Source organism: Lutra lutra, chromosome 8 (assembly GCF_902655055.1).
Source record: "Lutra lutra chromosome 8, mLutLut1.2, whole genome shotgun sequence".
NCBI classification, from domain to species: domain Eukaryota; kingdom Metazoa; phylum Chordata; class Mammalia; order Carnivora; family Mustelidae; genus Lutra; species Lutra lutra.
The window spans coordinates 48,314,234-48,338,628 of record NC_062285.1 but is presented as its reverse complement, the minus strand read 5'-3'; the positions used below and the strand labels follow the sequence as shown (position 1 = coordinate 48,338,628).

The following is a 24,395-nucleotide window of genomic DNA, read 5'->3' as shown; positions in this document are numbered from 1 at the left end:
AAAAACAGTGTTCAGGTGCCTGGGTGGCTCAGTGGTTTAAAGCCTCTGCCTTCGGCTCAGGTCATGATGTCAGGGTCCTGGGATCGAGTCCCGCATTGGGCTCTCTGCTCAGCGGGGAGCCTGCTTCCTCCTCTCTGCCTACTTGTGATCTGTCTCTGTCAAAGAAATAAATAAAATTTGGGAGAAAAAAAAAAAAACAGTGTTCACATTTTAAATGTACTCTTGCCACAAGGAAGAAATCTATTCTATATATGTGGTGTAAATATAATGCATATCAATATATATGTTTATGTACATAAAGAGGATTAATTTATCTGTGGTATTAAGTGATTATAATTAAGAACTAATAATTTCATCCTAATTTCAACCTATTCTGTGATTATGGAAACATCAGTAGATGTCCTTGGTTTTATTTTTCTACTTTCACATGAAAGGACTGTGAAGCTGTCATATGTATTAGGGTGTCCAGTTGTGGGAACCTCTTTGTTTATGCACAATTCCATGATATTCATAATTATCAAAAATTACTACCCACTTTTGCACTTTTAGTTCTGCCTTCCCCACTTGAATGTACATTTTAAGGAGTAATTCCTTTTGTGAGTGACATAATGTGTTTGTGTTTTTCTTCCTTTTGTTCTGTTCTCTTTAGGTTTAGGTCTAGCCTTCAACCTGCAACCCGCCCTAACAATCATTGGCAAATACTTCTATAAGAAACGGCCCGTGGCTAATGGCCTAGCCATGGCAGGAAGTCCTGTTTTCTTAAGCACGTTGGCTCCTTTCAATCAGTACCTTTTCAATACTTTTGGCTGGAAAGGAAGCTTCTTGATTTTGGGGGGTATACTGTTGAATGCCTGTGTGGCTGGGTCCCTCATGAGACCTGTTGAACCCAAACAAGTTGCCAATCAGTCTAAAAATAACATTGGCATAGGAGTGGATGACTCAGGTGTGAGGAGCCATAGGAAGAAATCAGCATGGGAGGTAGTCAATATGTATTTAGATTTCTCCCTTTTTAAGCATAGGGGATTTCTGATATACTTATCTGGAAATGTCATTATGTTTCTAGGGTTTTTTGCCCCCATTATATTCTTGGCTCCATATGCTAAAGACAAAGGAATTGATGAGTATTCTGCAGCTTTCCTGCTGTCTATTATGGCTTTTGTTGATATGTTTGCTAGACCCGCTGGAGGACTCATTGCAAACTCTAAACTTATCCGCCCCCGAATCCAGTATTTCTTCAGTTTTGCAATCATGTTCACTGGAGTGTGCCATCTCTTGTGCCCACTGGCAGAGGACTACACAAGTCTGGTGTTATATGCTATATTTTTTGGTCTTGGATTTGGGAGTGTTAGCAGCGTCCTCTTTGAAACTCTCATGGACCTGGTTGGCCCTCAAAGGTTTTCCAGCGCTGTAGGACTTGTCACAGTGGTGGAGTGTTGCCCCGTTCTCCTTGGTCCTCCTCTTGCTGGTAAGAATAATTCTCATCCAGAAAAGCAAAAAGCATAAAATGAATATCGACTAGCCAGGACATTCTTTGTAGCGTATGATGGGGCTTGTAATAATAAGTAGTTATAGCCTGAAAGACTGTGGGTGTGTTAATTTTAGGTTTTATTATGTATGTATTTTTAAATTTCATAAATGGTTGATCTTAGACCTAAATTTGCTTCAGAGCCAGGACCTGTGAACTTAAAAAGTTAAATTATACTGATATTTAGTAACATAATTTGCATGTTTTTACCCATAGCCATTGTTTTGTGCTTATAAAATTGTGTCATAATAATAAAATTCCACTTTTTCTTCATTCTATCATTGACTAACAAATTTCTCTTCTGCTTATATTAAAATGAGTCAAAAGTGTAAAATAATGCTACTAAAGGTCAGGATCTATTTTTTAATTGGAGTACATTGGTTATATTAATATCTTACATGCCTAAGCATAGCATACTTTTATAATATTGCTGACAGAAATATATATGTGTATATATATATACTCAATATATATGTATGTGAAATGCAGTATGGAAAAGAAATTCATTTTGAACAGATGCATTCCACATTTATAAATTATAGTGGTTACCTATAGATTTTAAGATCTGAGATATTATAATATAAAATTATATATTTATATAATATTTTATAAAAATTATATTATATATATAAAATAATTATATTATATAACATATATAAAAAATTATAGTGGGTACCTATAGGTTTTAAGATCTGAAATATTTTCAGTGATGCCTATGAAAAGTATCTGTGCTAAATGTATAAGTGCATTTTTGAAGCTAAGACTTTGTTCAGTCTTAGACTTTAATGTTATGAATTAAATTAAATTAATTTAAGTTAATTTAAATTAAAACATTAAACTTTAAAACATTTAAATAAAAAAACATTATTTTCCAGTACAATGTTTTGGTTAATACTAAACTTAGGTATTCACTTAGGCTCTTGGCCTGACCCCTAGTGGTCATATTAACTGCCAGGTTAAATGTAAATTTTTCCAGTTTTTAAACTGCTTCCCTACATGACATCAAGGTATCATTTTTTAAAATTCCAGTATAGTTAACAGACAGTGTTATATTCATTTAAGGTGAACAATATAGTAATTCAGCAATTCCATACATCAAGAAATAATTTTGAATTGGGAAAACTTGTATTTAATTTTGATCTTTAGGTATCATTGAACTTCTACCTTGCTTTTTCACTTGGTGAAGAACTAGTGGCATTCTTGCCACTCATAGGCATCACTGAAGATATTTCAGATCTTAAAATCTGAGCGGCTACTGAATTTTTCCATCTATGAGGGCTGTCATCTTGTATCTAGCACAGATGTTTTGGGTGGTATATCTTTTAATATTGGCTGTACTATGGCACCAAACCAATTTTCAGAAGGAATGAAAGTTAGTCTTGTTTATCAGCTAATTGATTTTGTTGCATAAGACAACTATAATTGACCTGTCTTTGCCTACAGAATTAGTTTACTAAATGGGTTTTAGAAGCCTATTAATTAGCGGCAAAATTTTTAGTATCAAGAGAGAATATTGTATTTCACCAGCTGTGGTGAGAGTAAAAAAAAATTAAGTCAGGTCAACAGGCATAGTGGGTAGGCTCCAAGAATGAAAATGAAGCCATCTGATTTGAATGTTCCTACCTGCGCTGAGAACCTGTATTAGTAACATTTATATCAGTTTCAGTGATCTTGAGTGCTTCTTGTGTTAATACTGCCAAACCATTACACAAGTGCTGGCAATGGCAAGAATCCATTTGGGGCTCCTTTTTGAAGTTCTCAGGCCATAGCCATAATAAATCCATTTTTTTGTTCCCATCCTTTTTCTGTCTTCTGGTATCCCTGATCCTCCTTGACTTTTGGACTGGCTTCTTCTCTATAGCCTTTGATCACTGATAGAATGGTCTGGCGCATGGTAGGCACTCCGTAAATACGTTCAAATGAATGAATATAATTGCCGTTACTTCTCACACCGTTGCTGCAGTTGCTGCTACTCTTGTTTGTAAAGCCAGAGTGGAAGATAGGGTATGATTTTTAGTTATTGTTTTCAGCTCAGACTTCCACTGCTGTACTCAACAATAGCTGAAGCTTTAGTTCTAGAAACGTGTCTGGTTTCTTGATGATGCTAAAATAAATTCCCCAGACATTTAGAAAGTATGTTGATATGGCAGCCCAAAGTGATACTAACTCTGATGGGACCATAGACCTAATGTTTATGTATTTAGAAGTATAACAGTCATCGTATGAATAAAAACAATTGACTAAAGCTAGAATGGAAATTTAAATTATGCATTTTGTTATATTTATGTATATGGCACACTCAAACCTGTTCCACCATTTAACTGATTAAAACAGAGAACTTTGTTCAAATAGGCAATTTCACAAGTAGCTAAATTTAATACTGAGCCACTAACTTATATTCTAGCCAGAATAAATGAGATTCTGATTAAAGAATCAGGCCTATATCAGAATCACCTAGAATATGCATATAATAAATAATATGGACTTGCATATACTATCATTGTTAAGAATTAGGTACCTGCATAAGCAAGAAGCAAAATTAAGTATAAACTGAAGTATTTTTAAAAGTCAGTAAACCTGGGTGCCTGGCTGGCTCAGCTGGTTGAGTGTTCAATGATTGGTTTCGGCTCAGGTCATGATCTCAGGTTGTGAGATCAAGCACCACATCAGGCTCTGTGCTGGGTGTAGAGTCTGCTTAAGATTCCCTCTCTCCCTCTCCCTCTGCTTGTCCCCCCACCCGTGCTTGCTCTCACTCTCTCTCTTGGGGGAAAAAAAAAAAAAAGATCAATAATTCTTCAGGTTATATGGTATCAGGCTAGTTTTTAAATGCTCTTAATAATCAAATGTAATAAATACTTTCTTCCTGATTTGTCTGGCCTTAATAATTTAGATTCAGATAAACTAAAAATTGTGATTAGCCCAAAAAGTTATGATATGACTCTTAACCAAGAGGTATGGTAAAGCTCTTTTACAGAATAGTTAAGAATCTGAGTTTCAGACAGACCTTGGTTGGATACCAGATTCTGCCACTCACTGGCTGTGTAACCATAATCAAATTATTTCATAGTGATCTTGTAAGAATTAAATGAGCTATAACCTCATTTAAAAGTGTTTAGCCTAAGGGGGTCTGGGTGGCTCAGTCATTAAGCCTCTGCCTTCAGCTCAGGTCAGAATCTCAGGGTCCTAGGATTGAGTCCCATGTAAGGCTTCTGCTAGGCAGGGAGTCTGCTTCTTCCTCTCCCTCCTCCCTTTCCCCCACACCTCCATGCTCTCTCTCTTACTCTCTTTCTCAAATAAACAAATAAAAAATCTTAAAAAAAAAAAAAGTGTTTAGCCTAGTGTTGGGCATAGAAAAAGCATTGAGTAAATATTATGCCATGTCAAGAACCTTTAAAAAAGCCTTTGGGTCTTTCCTAAAAAATGTGAATTTTTCCTTTTTATTGAAAAGAAGCTTGGGAAGGATGAAGCAGTCTCCATGTATAAAAGTTAATAGATAGGTATATCTATTTGTAGACACACAGATACAAAAAACATGCCTCACACTTACATGTATTTATGAATATACACACAAACAGATATATACCTATTTTGTCTTGGTTGTACATTTTTATTGAGGGGAATAATCTTCCTTAAATTTAATATACTGGTAATATAATGCTATGTGTACATACATGCCTTTTTTATGCATGTATAGAATTCATAATCTAGAATAGTTTTTGTTAAAAGCTCATGCAATATTAACCTCAATAAGAAATGGGTACATACTTTGTGGAAGAATTTACTGGAAAACGTTATCATTTTACAGCTGTTTTATTATGCAGTCTTAAAAGATGTTTTCTGTCTGTTAGGTAAATTGGTGGATCAAACTGGACAGTATAAATACATGTATATAGCCTGTGGTGCTATTGTGTTCCTCTCAAGTGTGTGGCTGCTCATCGGCAACGCCATAAACTACAGATTGCTTGCAAAGGAAAAGAAGGAAGAAGAAAGGAACAAGAAACTGCATACACCTGAGTCCAGAGAGTCTGAACCCTTGAACAAATCTAAACACCATGATGTTGATGTCAAAAGTACAAGAACAGAGAATAATTCCTCCGAAAGAGAAACTAATATTTAATAAGAATCACATCTCTGATTTCAGTGTTTATGACTTTCTTAGGAGTGGTTTTTTTTTTTTTCAAAAATTGGGAAAGTTTTTACTTGAAATGAGGAGTCATAATGAAGGATGGAGATGAGATTTTCCTCCATGGCGGGTTTTTATAGGTTTGTTTTTTAACACTTGTTTGGATAGTTCAATTTTGAGATTATGCCTAGAAGGAATCCATGCAGTGGGTTTATTTCCATATATGACTCTGGTTGTCATGGTTAAAATAATTTTAAAGTCTTCCAGTGACTTCCAGTCTTGCTTATAGAGATCTGAATCGCAAACCCCTGGTTTAAGTACTTAGAAGGCATGTGTTTAATCCAATAAGAATACCCTGTTCAAATTTCATTTTTTAGTGTTAAATGGAATTGAAGGAAAATGAATTTTCTTCTAGTGTGCACGTGCACACACACACACACTGACCTATATGTACACACGTGCAGAGTATCCAATGAACAAGACAAGTAGGTTCAAAAAGAATATTGTCACTTTTTTTAACTTTAAAAATAAATCCACTGAGAATGAAGAAATCTGTTATATCTGCACACTACTTTACAATGTGAATTTTAAAGATAAGAACATCAGTGAAAATGAGAACGATCTTAATTTGAAAATGCAACTAACTGCGTGAAAAAAATTTGCATGTATAAAATAAATTTGAAAAAAAAAGTCCATTTTAAACCATTATTTCTGAGCACTGTTAGATTTGATTAATCCATGCACGTGATTTCTTTGAGGATGGTCATTAGTACCTGGTGCTAGAGAATAGAACTCTCAAATAATTTTCAGAATTCTTACTTCATATGTAAATCAAATTAAAAGCCTAAGTGACTGTTCGCAATGAGCTACGTTCATTGATTTTAAAAGGATTTAGTTACAAATCCAGAAAGTAATAACCAGGGATTTTTTTTTTAATCAGAACTCAGTCTACACTTACTGTCAGACTGAGACTTCAAAATGGAATATACCAGAATCCTGGTCGACAGGCTGACAAATAGGCCAAATTCTAATTTTTCCCAGCACATAAATGTGATCAGAGGATTACTGTTATGATCTGAGTAAAGCTGACTGAGAGTGAGAGGTGCTTATACTGAGGCCTCCCAGTTCTGTCATTTCTCACCCCTCCCTAAAATGCAAAAGCAAAACACCCAGAAACCCAAACAGGCCTTTCACTCCGCCACTGAAATTCCTCGGGCTATAAGGAAGGGCACACTTCGAAATCCCGCCCCCTCCTGATGAGACTTCCTGCCGCCTAGGAACATAACTGGGAGACTGTGAGAAAAGGTTTCTAGAACTGGAGGCTGCTCATGACTCCGTATACACACTTGTGAAGTTTATCACAGGATAGCAAGAGGCCTGCAACATTGCCCGTTGCCGGCCGGTTTAATTTAGCAGTTTCTCATTTTCGTAACGATGGTAAAACATCTGAGAATCTGAATCACCCTTGAATGTTCAGGCGTATGATAGTTACTATGCACTGAGAACTATAAATACCATTTAGAGTAATACAGTACTTTTAAACAAGAAAGAATTTGTGCCTTAGGGCTAAAGTCATTAAGTATTTACATTAGTAAATCTGAAATTTAAATTAAGAGTATGATTAATGAAAAACATTTAGTGCTTGATTATTGAAGTGATTTAACTCTTAAGATATCAAAAGGAATTTGCTGTTCATTTTTTTTTTTTTAATTGCAGTGGAGGCAGAACGTATCTTATTTCCTATAAGATTACACCTGGACACCAAGCTTTTGTGATAATTAACATTAAGGATTTGATTTGTAAAATTTATGCACTGGCTAAGCATGTGGCTCATATTTAGGAAGCTATATAAAGTCCTATATTTCATTTAGCATTCATTTTGTTTGCAGATGAAGAGGAATTTGTATTTTTTTAAATATTAAATAAAGCAACTTGTGCCAATACCATAGGTAAATAAATCAGGCAAAATGGGGCAGTGTGTGGCCGTTTTTAATTTAGTTTTGCCCAATCTTGAGTCTTGAATGAGCTACTTTCATATTATTAAGTGCTTTTGTATAGAACTCTGACTTGTCATAAGAACCGCAACATTATAAATTGTGTAGTAGCTCCCCAATCTTAAACATTTCCCAAGAAATGCCTTCAATTCTCTGAGGATATGTATTTAGATTAATATACATATCAGATCCTGGGGGAAATAAACATCAAAGTAATGATAAGTGGGGTTTTGGGCCCAAGGCTTTAGTCCTTTTGTCCCCTGCTGGTGGATGCCTTCCAGTGCCTTCCTCCATGGAAGAAGGTTCATTTATGTATTGATGAGGTTTGTATCAGGTGAAAACTGATTCTTATCTGTTCTGTTGGTCTTCGGTCATCTTCATTAACTTTTCATTTCTAACACTGTATATTAAATTGTTGAAAAAGAAAGGGAAGTAAAATTGCACATTCAAAGCACATAATAATTCAAAGCCATGCCCGGTGACAGCTCTACACAAAGTTACAAATATGCACACATGTTCATTCTCACAGTTATGTTGAAAATTAATTTAGAACACACTTGAAACAGTGACATAAACTCATGTACAGGATTGAGAATTATTTCAGAGTAAAATAATTATCTAGTCGTTCACTCTCTCCACTCCCTTGAACTTGTGAGTTTATTTGTTGCTTTAAGAGAATCTTTCAGAGACCAAGAAGAGAATATCAACCCAGAACATTCACACAGTCTAGAGGAAGCAATATAGTTGGCCTCTGAGTCTGCAGTGATCAGTGTAGACCATATTTCTTTCCCTAGGAGTGACATGTTTTAGATGTTCAAGATGTCATGAAACGAAATCAGAGTACACCAATAAAATTCGTTTTAGTCCCATTACCCCACTGGGGAATTGTTAAGAAGGGAGGTTATCAACCAGGGTACTAAAATAATTCATAATCACTAGCTACGTTAAGTATTTTTCTACTTGTGATAACTAGCAGCCCATATTTTTCACAATTGAACCTTAAATATGCCTTCACTAAGAATTTTGGGTATAGACTTGTCCTGACCTATCCCTACCCTCTTTCTTGATCCTTTTTTTTTGGGGGGGGGGGTCCAGTCAACACACGTTTAAGAGGCACTGGGTTAGGTTCTAGTGTACTTCAAGTTGGAAGATATGGTGTTTTCTCAATGTAGATTTACGTGAGTTTCACTTCTTTGGTATCAACATCCACCTGTCTTATCTCATGCCCCACTTCTAGACACTAGAAAATCAGTAAAATGAGTTTGATATATTTGAATGTGCTCTTTAAAAATCTAGATTTTTTTTTTTTACTCCTCCTCTGGCTGCACATGACAATTGAGGATACAGAAAAAAGATGTATGATGTAAATATAAGTTTTTATATTGATATTATAAAATGCAGAGAAATCCTTAATCAGTTAATTGAAAATTATTTTCCATCTAAAGTACCTTTTTTTAAAAAAGTTCTCTCATATGTATCATGTTGCACACTTTTAATGAAACAAAATGAAAAATCATGATCTTTAGGTTCCATTTAATAGGGAGAAAGGGTATAAAGTGAGAAGGGAACTAATATTTACATTGTACATTTTACTCCATAATACCTTTTAATTTTCAAACCAAATTATAAGTAGAGCTATTGACCTGATATAACAGATGAGAGAAACAAAACAAATATCAGACACACAAAGTTCAGCTAATTACCCAAAGTGAAAAGCAGTATGTGACAGATCCAGAACTAAAACTCGGATTTCTCTAAAAGCAGAAAGAGCCCCTAGGGTGTTCACTAGCATGCCGCCTTCAATAGAATCTATAGAAGCAAAAGTAGATAAAATAGAGATACAAAAAATTTAAACCCTATATAGCCAACCAATTAGGTTTAACTGCAATTTGTATCTTGATTTATTTCGTGTTCATTAGAGACTGTTTGCTATAAACTGAGTATATAATTTCAAGTTGCCTGCTTTTCTAGCCAATGCAAATTATACCAAATAATGGTAATGATTGTATAATAGCCATAATTGTTTTAATACTTTTTGCACGAAAATAATGACATATTTATATAACTCAGGGATAATATATTTTCCCCGAGGTTGGATTTAGAAGAAAAATGTTATTTTCTTTATGGACAAGTAATTCCCATATTGGTTGCTACTTATTATGACTCAAAAGGTACTTCATACAAAACATTATATTCGGAGTTACAGAGATTCCTATTTAGAGGATCATCCAAGCTACCAAAGAAACTTAAAAAGATTGTAAGATATGAATGATTTGGTTCATCTACAGAGTATGTATTTATTTTCATCATTTAATGTAACTCTCCCTACATCCTAACTGATTTTTCAACTTTCCTGGAACATCTGTTACTGCCATTGTCCCCTCTGTCCATTTGTCCTATAGTCAGAACAAATGTCCTTGCTTTTGTCCTTTCCCTTAGAGGGACTTTTGACATCCACAGAATAGTGTTCTCCTTCGCACTATTTTAGATACTGTACTTCTAGTGCATCTTTCACAAAATCACATGTGCTGCATCTGGTCTTAATCAGTTGTGGTGTGTAGGAATGGCTATCTTCCTGGAATCAATAGTATGTACTTTTGACCATGACCTCTCATCTTCACAAGTGAGGGAACTCCTGTGACTGGAGGCTTGAGGTATCCTGGATAAGGAAGGTGCTTATAATCTAGAAGACATATTGTTAATAGGAGTCTTCCTTGTGCATGGTAAATATATAGATGAATATGATTTTTTAGGAATCTAGAAAAAAATCAGTCTTCCTGTCCTTGGCACTAACTATCCTGGATGTCTCTAATCTTCTTAAAAGGCCTCATGGCTTTGAGAAACAAAGCTTACCATGACAGCATGGGGCCATTACATACCTTATACACTCTTTCAATGCAGTGAGATCCCCGATGCATCTTACCAAGTTGATTCCTTACCACCACTTCACAGCACCAAGCAGCATCAAAATTATTCAGATATAAATTGAAATTAGAATCTTTACTTTATTCAAGTCACTTTGTTTTTTAGGTTTTGATTTTTACACATCCATGTGCACAGTCTCCCTGCACTTAAAAGCTGAGAGGCTCAATTATCAGTAATTATAGTGCTTGTATAATCAAAATCAGAAATTATCTTTGTTGATAATTCAAACATGAACAATTTGCTGAGCTCACATCATTTTTTGTAGCTCTCATTTTCTTTTCTTTGCTCTCAGTTGTTTGTACACTATTTAATTTTTAACTCCTTCAAGGTCCTGCGATCTGGTTTATGTTAGTCTTCCCCCACATTGCCTTTCCTTTGCTTTATTCCACATCTGTGCAGTTCATGAAAGCATTGTTATAGAACTGAGAATCATGCTTTTTAGGTCTCTGCGTTAAGAGGAAAAGTAATATTGCAAACAGAATTTTTGGTATTAGAGCATATGGGGATTTTTTAGACTGAGTTATTTTTCCCATCCCAATCCTGAGCCACCTTACCTTCTTATCTTCTTTTCTCATAATTATTTTTGAAAAGTATTTTCTTTCCATTATTTTTCACAACATCTGGGCCAGCTTCTTAAGCATTTTTCATCAATTCTGGGCATTTTTAATACAGAACTCTTGTTTCTTTGGCGGGTATAGTTACACTCCTATGTGGTGAACGCCATGTTTTTCAGTCTCCACATGTACTTGTTAATAGTGTGACTAACATTCAGGAATATTTCAATAGGTGATTAATTGATTACCTTTTCAGCAAATACTTTTCTTCACATAGCAAAACAAGCTTTTTTGTTTAAAATTCAAATATGGCAAAAATAAGCTAAAGAAACTATGAAAACACTGCTACTCAATATTCTATCAAGACGTAAGTTGATAAAAAGTTCTGTTCGGATGAACAAAAGAACAGAATTCTTATATGAATTTCAGGGTGAATTTTGAAACATCTTCCTCCAAGCTTTTTATTCTGGGTTTATTGTTATTTTACTTTCATATGCATCTAAGAAAGATTTTGAAGTTAGACCTAGTTTATAGGGTTGTTCATTAGAGTACGAATTTTGGATATACTATTTAAAGGACTTTATTTTTCTACCACATGCTTTCTATTTGTAACTAAAGTATGAAGATTTATGAATTTAGTGAGAAAGGACGTGAACTAAAGTGTTTATTTTTGGGACACCTGGGTGTCTCAATTGAGTGACCGACTTTTGGTTTCAGCTCAGGTCATGGTCTCAGGGTCGTGAGATTGAGCCCTGAGTTGGGCTCCATGTTCAGCGTGGAGTCGGCCTTGGGTTTCTCTCTCCCTCTCCTCCTGCCCCTCCCCTTGCTCGTGTTTTCTCTCTCTCTCAATGCATAAATAAATCCTTGAAGTGTTTATTTTCTAAGCATTAGATATAATTGTATTTTGATTTGTATTGTATTTTATTTTGATATATTTATGTACCAAAAATATATTTAATTCATTTCATCTTCTCAACCCTTTAAATTAGTTTGTTAGAGATACACATTTTACAGAATCAGACCAGAATAGGTTAAGGGCTTTACCTAAACATACATCTATCCTTTTAGTAAGTGCAGGGTAGGAAGTAGAACCCAAGTCTTTGGACTCCTGACCCAACTTTTCTTCGATTGCACAGCATAAGCCATCCTGTTTTGTAGACTGAATACATATTCACCCAGAAACACTTATTCTACCCTTGCTTGATAAATCCTTTATTTCCAAAATAAGTATATTTCTCCTGAGTCATATTTTGCTAAATCATGTTTGTAAATTTAATTTGAAGAGTATTTAACGATTCCCACAGTAGACAATTCTGAGTAAACTGGACATAATAATTGGTGGGATGAAATGATTTTGCACAATATATGTGGCTATAGCAATATCTAAGTCATTAAAAATACTCGCCATTAATGTGTTTATAGAATCTGTGTGTCAATATTCCATTAATTCCTCCTTTCTTTATGTTCCTATTTTATTTTAGAACCATCATTCACTTGTTTCCTAAAAATTTAATTCCAGAGCACAGAACACACAATATAAGTTTGTTAAATTATTAAGTTGTATGTAAGAAATTATCATCATTGTATAACTTTGAATAGGACACACCAATAATATTTCTCGATCTAAGAATCTGAGGATGAGTTAATAAAATTATTAGGATAAGACCTATCTCGAAAATTCTTTCTTTATTAAATGGACATTTATGTAGTATTTTTTATGTATTACATTTATGTAGTACATATGTACATTATGTCGTTAACACAAAACCTGACAATGGGTGTCTGGCAATTGTAGAACTATAGTTTGTCTTATGTTCGTGATACCATCTTCTTCTGTCCCCATTTTATCTAGTAGATTGGTGGGGGGGGTTCCTTTTTTATTCTATTTCAGAAAAAAAAAAGTCACTTCTAAATAAAAAATCCCTAGTGAAGGGGAGATGGTTGCTATTAGGAATTTGCTCTGTACAAGTGTAAAAACAATCTATTCGATACTTGTTTGCTTAATTCATCAAAGATATTTACCCTAAGAACATACTTTAATAAAAGTTTTGATAAACTGATGTGTCACAGTAAAATCTTTCATGAACAGGGCCCATGATGCCCTTGTAGTCAGTGATGTGTTTGGTTAGATTTAGGGAAACCGATATCCAAATATACTCAGTTTATCTTGTCTGTGTGACAGGTCAAGCCTCAGTAGCTGCAGTGAGTGCATCAATAAATAGAAGCCCCTTTTTTTTGTAATATGATAAAAATGAGATCACAAATTACTTAAATATGAGTCAGATATAGAAATTCCTGTGTTGAAGATAGGACAGTAAATTATTTCCATGTATTTGCTAATATTTACATTTGATTTGGAGCTTCTTACTAAAAAGCACTTCCCTCCAAATATTTTAAACTACTATATTGATTAATATTTCCTAGAATGAATACTTCCCTATTTCTGAGGAATTCCTGAAAATATTTACTACTTATATTCTTCAACAAATATTTCTTATCCCATTGGTATGTACAGGCAAATATTAAAAGTAAGATTATTGCTATAAAAGTCATACATAATGACATGTTGCTAAGAAGACAGATATAAGACATTGGTTGGCAATGGCCAACGTAGCTAACTTTTACAACAATTCTTTAGGGGTTAATCTGTAGAATTGTTTTTTTTTTTTAAATATAAATTGTATCTTGGGCTGTATTTTTATGATTTTTAAGTGAAAAGAATGTAGTTCATTTGTTTGTTCTCAAGGCACTTTAAAGAGCACTGAACAAATGACCTTACTGTCACATGGTTTATCAACTACAATTACGATGATAGGAAAATGAAAAGAAATGGTAGATTTGCTTGACAGCTCAGGTGATCTAGTCAGTTATCTTTATATGACCTAAATCATGGCTATACATATTTCATTTTTCAACAAATCACTATGTATGAAATAATTTAAATGGCAATTGAAGTTTTAAAATGTAAGGTAGAATGTACTTCTTTTTGCCTTCTTACTACTGAAAGTACTTAAAATGATTATGATTTGATCTTGAAAAAAATATTTATTTCTATAATTTTTGCATATACAGTGGTTCTGAACTTGGCAGATAAAACTTGAGGAAAAATTAACAAAATGAAAGAACTAGCAGTTTCATACAAATACGTATTTCGTTTTTAACTAAACAATGTAGATTTATTTAAGTCAGGAATACGTTATGTTGTTCATTATTTTAAAAGTATATTCAGTTCAATATGTTCCTACATCATTTTTTTCCTAGTTGATTTTTAAGCAAATTTGTTGACTACTGAATCATTCACTGCTCAGCTGTCATTTCTGCTGTCTCTGTTAATTGTAGTTTCTGTTTCTCTGCACAACTAATTTGCAACCAAATGTTGAATTCCTTTGTGGGAGTACATATTTTGTCTGTAGTTTGGAATATACTTTCAAATTCATCTCCATCTTACTAGAATGTGAGCTCCTTGTGGACAAGGATGTTATCTTAGTTATAATAACAGCTTTAATGCCTAGAAAAGTGCCATGCACAGAAAAGTTCCTTTATTGAAATAAATGGATGGGTCTAGATTGTTAAATTAATACTATAGTATCTTATGATGCAAGCTGAATGGGTATTAGAGGAATTCTCTGACTAATTTTCAAAGATATAGGAAACAAATATCTGTAGCATTTTTATCTAAAAATTGAAACTGTTTTGAGGATTTCATTTTTATTCCATCGGTAAGCATTCTATGCACGTTCTGAAATATGCAGCACTTAAACTTCATGGTACATATTAACTTGTTTTATTTACAAAATCAGAAATGTGCTTTTAGGCTTTCTAGAAATAAATGTTGACAATCATTTTATTGACCAAAGGTGCTACTTATTTTCTAATATTTATATTCATCATAAGTTCTCTTGTCTACTAAGCTTCACTTCTTTTTTGAGTGAGGGAAGGAGGAGGAGCACACAAAACTAAAGTATCTTTTCATCTGAAATATGCAATTTAGCATTGTATATGTTGCTTTGTGCTCTGTTCTTATTGTATTTTAATTATTATTTCTTACTGCTCACTAACTTTTACTGCAGGCCTATGCTGTTTCTTGGAAAGTATATGCATATATATTTATATAATATGCAAGAAAAAAAACCTGTATTGTACATTAAATTAAAATTAAAATGACAAATAAATGTTCATGTTAAATTTTGAAACGAAATCTGTAGCTTTTTCTTAAAGACCATTAAGTGTGCTGTGCTACACTATGCTAATCAAAACAATTTCCAACATCAAATATTAGGGCACTGGAAGTCGAACACAGCCAAAATACGAATCATTCTTAAGGGCTGAAATGAATGTCTACCGACTACAACCAGCTGGAGTTGGATATTTCCCTTCCCTCAAGTCAATTAGGCTCTAATAAGCCCCAGCAGGTTAGGCTCTTGTTAAATCGTTTCTTCTGAGGACAGACCTGTTAAGTAGAAACAGAATGCTCCGGAGTATTTCAAAATGGCTCCTTTTCCCTTCCCCCCTGACAGAAGTGTGAGGCATTTTTCTCTGATATTCACTGTGAGCACATAGTAAAGCTCCCAGAGGAAAAAACAAAAAGTATGGTGCCCTCCCCTGACTGGGTTCCCCTGAAGTTTTTAATTCTCAGACTTTTCTACACTGGGACTTGAACAATTCTGTCAGTTGCTGTTAGGTTTTCTTACCCTAGCACTGGTTCCTGTGGAGTATGCTGCTTGGGGGTTCCTGCTTGGTAAGTAGCGATTATTCGTATTTTCTTAGCTATTCTCCAATTTTGGGGGTGGGGTGGCCTGCCTGCTCTGGTACCTCACCTCTCTTATGAGTCTAAGGAAAAGTGTTGTTAGGACAGACTGGCCACTTCTAAGCTTTACATAACACTGGAACTCAGAAAGCTTTTGTTTTTAAAATCGCCTTTAAAATGGATCTCACCTTTCACTCATTTTTAATCCAAGGACATAATCCAACATTTTAACTTTTTAAAAAAGATGTTATTTATTTATTTGACAGAGAGAGACCCAGTGAGAGAGGAAACACAAGCAGGGGGAGTGGGAGAAGGAGAAGCAGGCTTCTTGCTGAGCAGGGAGCCCGATGAGGGGCTCCGTCCCAGGACCCTGGGATCATCACCTAAGCTGAAGGCAGACCCTTAATGCCTGAGCCACCCAGGCACCCTCAACATTTTAAATTCTGTCATGAACTCTTATCCCCATGTTATTTCAAATCAGTGATTAAAACTACATTTTCAGGGCGCCTGGGTGGCTCAGTGGGTTAAGCTGCTGCCTTCGGCTCGGGTCATGATCTCAGGGTCCTGGGATCGAGTCCCGCATCAGGCTCTCTGCTCGGCAGGAAGCCTGCTTCCCCCCCTCCTCTCTCTCTGCCTGCCTCTCCGTCTACTTGTGATCTCTCTCTGTCAAATAAATAAATAAAATCTTTAAAAAAACGAACAAACAAAAAACTACATTTTCAGAATAATTAGGGAAATGGTTCTGAGAGTTACCAACCTAAAAAGTGTTGCTTTCATGCAAGACTTACATGCCTATATTTAAAGGACAGTCAGTGGGGCATTGTTATTAAAATTTGTGCCCATCTCACCTACTAACAAACTATCTTGATTCAATCCTGTCTAGAATGAAATTGATTTCACACAATCATAGTATTGGATGGAAAATGAAATGTAAACACTTGCAATTCTATCTCACTGGTAATAAATAATATATATTAGCTATTATTTTTATCGATTATGAGCTCTTCCCCCTTTTTTTTTTAAGATTTTATTTAACAGAGATCACAAGTAGGCAGAGAGGCAGTCAGAGAGAGAAGAAAGCAGGCTCCCTGCTGAGCAGAGAGCCCGATGTGGGGCTCGATCCCAGGACCCTGAGATCATGACCTGAGAGGAAGGCAGAGGCTTAACCCACTGAGCCATCCAGGCGCCCCAAGATCTTCCCTTTTGAATATAATTTTACCTCATGAAGCCATTTGCTCATTTCAATAAATTAAAATGTATATGAAATTCCCTACTAACCCATTATTTATTTTTTAACATTATTTATTAAAGAGAGAGAGAGAGCATGAGCTGGAGAGGGAGGGAGAACCTCAAGCAGACTACGCACTGAGCTTGGAGAGGAGGTAGGGCTCAGTCTTACAACCATGAGATCATGACTTGAGCTGAGATCAAGAGTTGGACTCTTAACTGACTGTGCCATCCAGGCGCCCCCACCCATTATTACTTTACTATAACTCATTGCTATTAGAGTATTGCAAAAGGAATGTATTATTGCAAATAAGCAAGATGTGTCACATGTGCTGGTTGAATTGTATCTGGTGTCCCGAGGTTTTCTGTACACTGATTTGGCCAACTTCACAAAGTGGTATGAATATAAATGAAGAAACGAATAAAAGTATAAAAAGCACACAAGAAGCTACATACATTGTAAACCGTGCCACTTTATTCATTTGACAAATATATTTGAATGCATACAATTATAGAAACATTTATTCTAAATGCTGAGTTTACAGTAAACAAAATAGTAAGACATTCAGACCTCATGGAACTTAAGTTCTACTGGAGAAACCAATAAAAAAATTAAACCATTTACTATGTTAGATACTAGGTGCCAGGGAAAATAATAAAGCAGGGAAGGAGATAAGGGGGTTGCAATTTCGGACAGTGTTATGCCCCAATAATGGGTCCGTGATTAAAGGAGCGAGACTGATATAAAGCCAAGGTCAAGCAAAGCTTTATTTCGCACCAACCATCAAGAATCTAACCGAATGGGGGCACCTGGGTGGCTCAGAGGGTTAAGCCTCTGCCTGCAGCTCAGGTCATGGTCCCAGGGTCCTGGGATTGAGTCCCACATCGGGCTCTCCGCTCAGCGGGAGACTGCTTCTTTCTCTCCTTCTGCCTGTCATTTCCTCTGTGCTCTCTCTCTCTCTGGCAAATAAATAAAATATTAAAAAAAAAAAAAAGAATCTAACCGAACGTTCGGGGACACACCTCTTACAAGAGAGGTCAACCCTTCCCTGTTTCACAGACTAGCTTTTAAGGGCAAAGGCCATGCGGTTGGGCCTGGCCACACACAGGTGACCAATGAGATTGTAACACACACAAGAAACTCCACAGTGATGCTAGGCCACCAACTGAATTATAATTTACCCTAGTGGACATTTGAACCAGCCTATTACACCTTGATTAGGATTGGCGCCCAAAAGGCTCCCAAAGGGCGGAGCCCATACTCCTTGGTAACCAGGGAGACAGTATGCAACCCCCCCCCCCCAACTGATCAGAGGTCTCCACCTGGCCTGACCCACCCTTGTATCTGGGCTTTGTTACCTGGAGCTGGTTTCCTGGACTTGTTTTTAAGTGAATCCCCTGGGGGAAGGGGAGCAGGAACAGTTTAACTTTAATGAAAGCCTCTTGCTAAATAGGTCCTTACAGACAGGGTGGAAAGCGTGGATGACATTTGTGTAAAAACATGAAGGAGGTGAAGGAAGAAGATAGATTACTAATGGAAGAACATCCCAAGCAGAGCAAATTGTAATGTCTGGCAATTTCAAGAAATGGTGGGATGTTTAGCCTAGCTAGAAGAGAGCATGAAGGAGGGAAGGAAGTTGTAGATGAGATGGGGGGAGGGATTAAGGATCATTTTTAGAGACTGGTCAAAGGACTTTGACTTGTACACTGAAGGAGAATAGCTTTTTTTTTTACTTTCATCCAGATGTATACAAAAAGGAAAACTAATGTAATTGTAGAAGAAACCTACAATCAACAATGTTCTACCATTTCCCCCTATTTACCACACCCCATCTGTGGTCTCCGTTCTAACTCGCACAGGTCTTTAACAGTCTATTTTTAGCATCTAATCCTCCAGTCCATTTTTCCCCATGGCACTTTATTCACATTCTAGCCATATTTTTATCAAATAACTACCACTCTCCCAAATAGTCAATGAAACCTGTTTCGTAAAGAAAAAAAGATTGGGAGCCTGCTTCCTCCTCTCTCTCTCTGCCTGCCTCTCTGCCTACCTGTGATCTCTGTCAAATAAGTAAATAAAATCTTAAAAAAAAAAAAAAGAAAAAAAGATCAAAATCCTGAGCATGGTATTAAAATTCTCATTAGCTGTTGCTATTTCCAGACTTATTTCTCAGTAAATCCTTTAGTAATTTCTAGTCACATGGGTTGCTCATTTATATATCTGCCATTTCTTTTTGTCTCATGCTACTCCCTAAGCCTATAATATTTTTTCTCATTCCTTAACCTGATGAATTCCTACTTATAAAGTTTCAGCAAACATTTTTCAGCTATGGACTTTTGCTAGAAGACTTACGAGACTTTAGTTAAGATGAGCAGCTTAAATATATAAATGTAATACCACCCATTCCATATTCTGAATAAAATTATCAACAGGCTAAGAAAAATAATCTACACTTGCATTTGAAATAGGGCAAAATTATGTAAGTGTACCAGAAGCTAAAAATTTTTTTCTAGTTACAGTGTAGAATGGCCGTGTACAAAATGCCATAAGAACATTCCTTTTGGGGGGGGGAATGAGAGGGGGGAGCAAATCAAGAAACAGACTCTTAACTACAGAGAACAAACTGATGGTTAGCAGAGAGAAGGTGGGGGATGAGTGAAATAGGCGATGGGGATTAGGGAGGGCACTTGTGATGAGCACTGGGTAATATATGGAAGTGTAGAATCACTATAATGTACACCTGAAGCTAGTATTACACTCTATGTTAAGTAACTGGAATCTAAATAAAAACTTAAAAAAAAAAAAAAAAGGTAACCAAATAGGAACTTCTACAAGCTCTGGCCTTCACTGCACTCTCCTGTGTGTACACCCACATTTTCTTTTCTTTCTTTCTTTCTTTTTTTTTTTTTAATGATTTTATTTATTTATTTATTTATTTATTTATTTATTTATTTATTTATTTATTTATTTTAAAGATTTTATTTATTTGACAGAGAGAAATCACAAGTAAGCAGAGAGGCAGGCAGAGAGAGAGGAGGAAGCAGGCTCCCCGCTGAGCAGTAAGCCCGATGTGGGGCTCGAACCCAGGACCTGGGATCATGACCTGAGCCCAAGGCAGCGGCTTAACCCACTGAGCCACCCAGGCGCCCCAATTTTATTTATTTATTTGACAGAGATCACAAGTAGGCAGAGAGGCAGGCAGAGAGAGTGGGGGAAGCAGGCTCGGGGCTCAATCCCAGGATCCTGGGATCATGACCTGAGCCGAAGGCAGAGGCTTTAACCCACTTAGCCACCCAGGCTCCCCAACACCCACATTTTCTGATGGCTATGATGTAGGGTTCTAGACACCTTCCCTGTTGACCACTAGGGATTCCAGACCTTGCTGCATCACTAAGCCCATATTCTATTATCTTTGAGCCAAATTCTGTAGCTCCCCTGGATTGGATAATACCAGAGACAGAAAATAAACAGTGATGGGGATGTGGATTTCCTTTCCTTTGTTAAATTAGAAATTAAGGGGCGCCTGGGTGGCTCCCGCATCAAGCTCTCTGCTCAGCAGGGAAGCCTGCTTCCTCCTCTCTCCCTCTTATAAACTTTTTATAAAGTTATAAACTCCTTTTTTTTTTAAAGATTTTATTTATTTGTCAGAGAGAGAGGAGAGCGAGCGAGCACAGGCAGACAGAATGGCAGGCAGAGGCAGAGGGAGAAGCAGGCTCCCCGCCAAGCAAGGAGCCCGATGTGGGACTCGATCCCAGGACGCTGGGATCATGACCTGAGCCGAAGGCAGCCACTTAACCAACTGAGCCACCCAGGCGTCCCTAAAGTTATAAACTCTTATAAACTCCTTTTTTACTCATCATTTAACTAAGATATAAAACTCAAAGTTTTCTATAAACTTTCATCTGGTTAATAATCTCTCTGGTTTTAGCCCTTTGTTAAGTCACTCTTTCCAGAGTCTGATTTTTTCCCCCAACTTACTGAAGTATACTTAAAAACAATTATATATATTCAAGATGTGCAATAAGATGTTTTGATATATGTTGCAAAATGACCGCAATCAGCTAATTAACATATGCATCACCTCCCATAGTTACGATTTTATGTGAGGTGGCAACAAAGATGGACTCGATTAGCAAATCCTAAGTATACAAAGAGATTATTACCTGTAATTATTATACTGCAGGTTAGATCTTCAAAACTTGTTTATCCCTCATAACCAAAGCTTTGTACCCTTTTACCAGCATCTCCCCATTTACCCTACCTCCCAGCCCCTGGCAACCACTATTTTACTCTCTTTTATGAGTTCAACTGTTTTTTTAGATTCCACATGTAAGTGAGATTGCATAGTATTTGTCTTTCTGTGTTTGGCTTATTTCACTTAGCATAATGTCCTCCAGTTTCATCCCTGTTGTCTAAATGGCAGGATTTCTTTCTTGTGGCTGAATAATATTCCATTGTATATATACCACATTTTCTTTATTCATTCATCTGTCAATAGACAGGCCATTTCCGTGTGCTGTCTTTTGTGAATAGTGCTTCGATGAACATGGGAATACAGATATCTCTTTAAGGTACTGATTTCATTTCCTTTGGTATATACACAGAATTGGAATTGCTGGATCATATGGGAGTTCTATTTATAATCTTGCGGAGAATCTGTATACTGCTTTCTATAGTGGCTGTACCAATTTGTATTCCTGCCAACAAAACACAAAGTTGCCCTTTCTTTACGTCCTCACCAACACTTGTAATTTTTTGTCTTTTTGATAATAGCCATTCTAACAGGTATGGTTGATACCTCATTATTATTTTTATGTACATTTCCCCAATGATTAGTAATGTTGAACATGTTTTCCTATATGTTAGTCATTTGTATGTTTTGTTTTGAGAGCTATTCATGTCCTTAAGCCATTTTCCAAATTGGGTTAATTTTAGCTATTGAGTCTAGGAGTTCCTTATGTATTTTGAATATTAACTTTTTAAAAAAATTTTTTTTATTTTAGTTTTGTTTTTTTTTTAATTTGTCAGAGAGAGAGAGAGAGCGAGCGAGCGAGCACAGGCGGACAGAGTGGCAGGCAGAGGCAGAGGCAGAGGGAGAAGCAGGCTCTCCGCCAAGCAAGGAGCCCGATGTGGGACTCGATCCCAGGACACTGGGATCATGACCTGAGCCGAAGGCAGCCACTTAACCAACTGAGCCACCCAGGCGTCCCTTGAATATTAACTTCTTATTGGGAATATGGCTTATAAATATTCCATTCTATAGATTGTCTTTTCACTCTTTTGATTATTTCCTCCGCTGTTCAGAAGCTTTTTTTAGTTTAATGCAATCCCACTTGTCTATTTTTGCTTTTGTTGCCTATGCTTTTGATGTCCTATCCTGCCCACCCCCCAAAAAAGAAAACCCCAAAACATTGATTAGACCAATGTCAAAATATTTTCCTGATAATTTCTTCTAGGGGTTTTATGGTTTCAGATCTTACATTTTAGTCTTTAATATAGTGTGAGATACACTTTTGTATATAGTGTGAGATAAGAGACCAACTTCATTCTTCTGGATGTTGGTATGCAGTGTTTCTACCACCATTTATTGAAAAGACTCTTCTTTCCCTATTGTATGTTCTTTGTACTCATCAGAGATCACTTAACTGTAGACACATAGATTTCTTTCTAGACTCTATTCTAGTTTAAAACACAGAACATCTCCTCTTACCAGCTCCCTCAGAAACTCTGAGATTCTCTGTCCTTGGATGATTTTGGGTCAAATGCCGCTCTTATAACCAATCCCTGTATATAAGGCAATTCAGGCTAAGTCTCAAATGTAGACCTGGCTAGAGCCCATTCTGAACTTTGTTGCCTTAGTGTGGGTGGAAGATATGCCCCCAAAGTCAACTTGAAATGCTGCACCAGAGAGCAGAGGACTCTGGGTAGACAAAAATAAAAATGGCTATATTAAAAAAAAGAAAGAAAGAAAGAAAAGAAAAACTGATGACTTCAAGTTGCTATGTTTCTATGATTATGTTTTGTTTTTTCATTTTTAATTTGCTTTAATTGTGATAACTGATGCCTCATGAGGTTCAAATTAAAAACCTCATCATCATTATCATTATCGTATCAACCTTCTTGACTTCTCTATGAAAGGCACTCGCTAAAATGAAGTTTGCTCATTACACAAAGTGGAAACTCATTTAACCATTTCCTATTTTAAGGACTAATTGACTATAAGGCATAACTATATTCACTATCACAATGTTAAACTTTCATATTTCACTCTTTAATCTTAATTATCAACAAGAAAATATATTTAGAGCCATTTTCTACATTTTCTTCTTCAGAAAATTTTCTTTGTATATATTGTTTTTACAACTTTTATTTTAAAATTAAGTAAAAAAAAAACAAGAAATAAAATTAGGAAGTCAATTTAAAGCTTGGGTAGGAAGTCAACTTAAAGCTTGGGTCTGTTGGTTTTATATACTATCAAGGCTCCATGTTCTAGCAAATGAAAATTACTTTGAAAACATGATGATAAAATGTAAATCACTTGAATATAATTTTCAGGAAAATATATTACCAAAATTTTATATTTACATTAGGAAATTGGTGGAATCATATGCATTTGTCTAAAGCTAATTCTCTCACAGAATTTTTCATATAACATGTTAGATATAGGATACTTTTAACAAAAGTAGTGTGAAGAGGTTTGTGTAGAGATATCACAGAAAAAAGTGTGATAGAAATATGAAGCTATCCTCATGCTAATGTGTGTGAATAATGTGCATATACATATATTTATGTATGTATGTGTGTATAATTACATGTTATATATGTATATATATAAACAAACTGTGGAATCTAAATAAAAGTTAAAGTCACAAAAAGTAGAAAAGTAGTTGGCAAGGGGTTGGGATGGGAGGAAGGACGTGGGAGAGGCTGGTAAAAGGGCACAAACTCTCTCTTATATGATGAATAAGGTCTGAAGGTCTAATGTAAAACACGATGAGTAGAGAGTTAAGATGGTAGAGGAGTAGGGGACCCTAATTTCATTGTTCCCTGGAAGTCAGCTAGAGAGTTGTCAAATCATTCTGCATACCTGCAAAATTAACCAGAGATCTGAGAAAAGAATTGCTGCAGTTCTACAAATAGAACAGCAACCACTTTTTACAAGGTGGGAGGTGAGGAGAAGTGAATCTGAGGCAATATATCGGAAGATAAGCTTTGGGGGAGAGAGCCTCTGAAAGCTGGCTCCCAGAAAGTAGTATCAGAGCACAAAATTGGAACTTTTAGAAGTCTACCTGAAAGGTG

General features: G+C 35.9%; 1 protein-coding gene across 5 annotated transcripts in view; it reads left to right on the top strand.

Annotated features, from left to right (window-relative positions):
• SLC16A7 (solute carrier family 16 member 7) overlaps positions 1 to 13,181 on the top strand; it is a 181,070-nt gene extending 167,889 nt beyond the window's left edge. For all 5 annotated transcript variants that reach the window (XM_047740751.1, XM_047740746.1, XM_047740749.1 and 2 more), the window contains 2 exons: positions 650 to 1,465; positions 5,374 to 13,181. In XM_047740751.1, the coding sequence (XP_047596707.1) occupies positions 650 to 1,465; positions 5,374 to 5,642 (1,085 nt within the window). In that variant the 3' untranslated portion in view covers positions 5,643 to 13,181. The remainder of the gene's footprint in view (positions 1 to 649; positions 1,466 to 5,373) is intronic.
• The last annotated feature ends 11,214 nt before the right edge of the window (positions 13,182 to 24,395 follow it).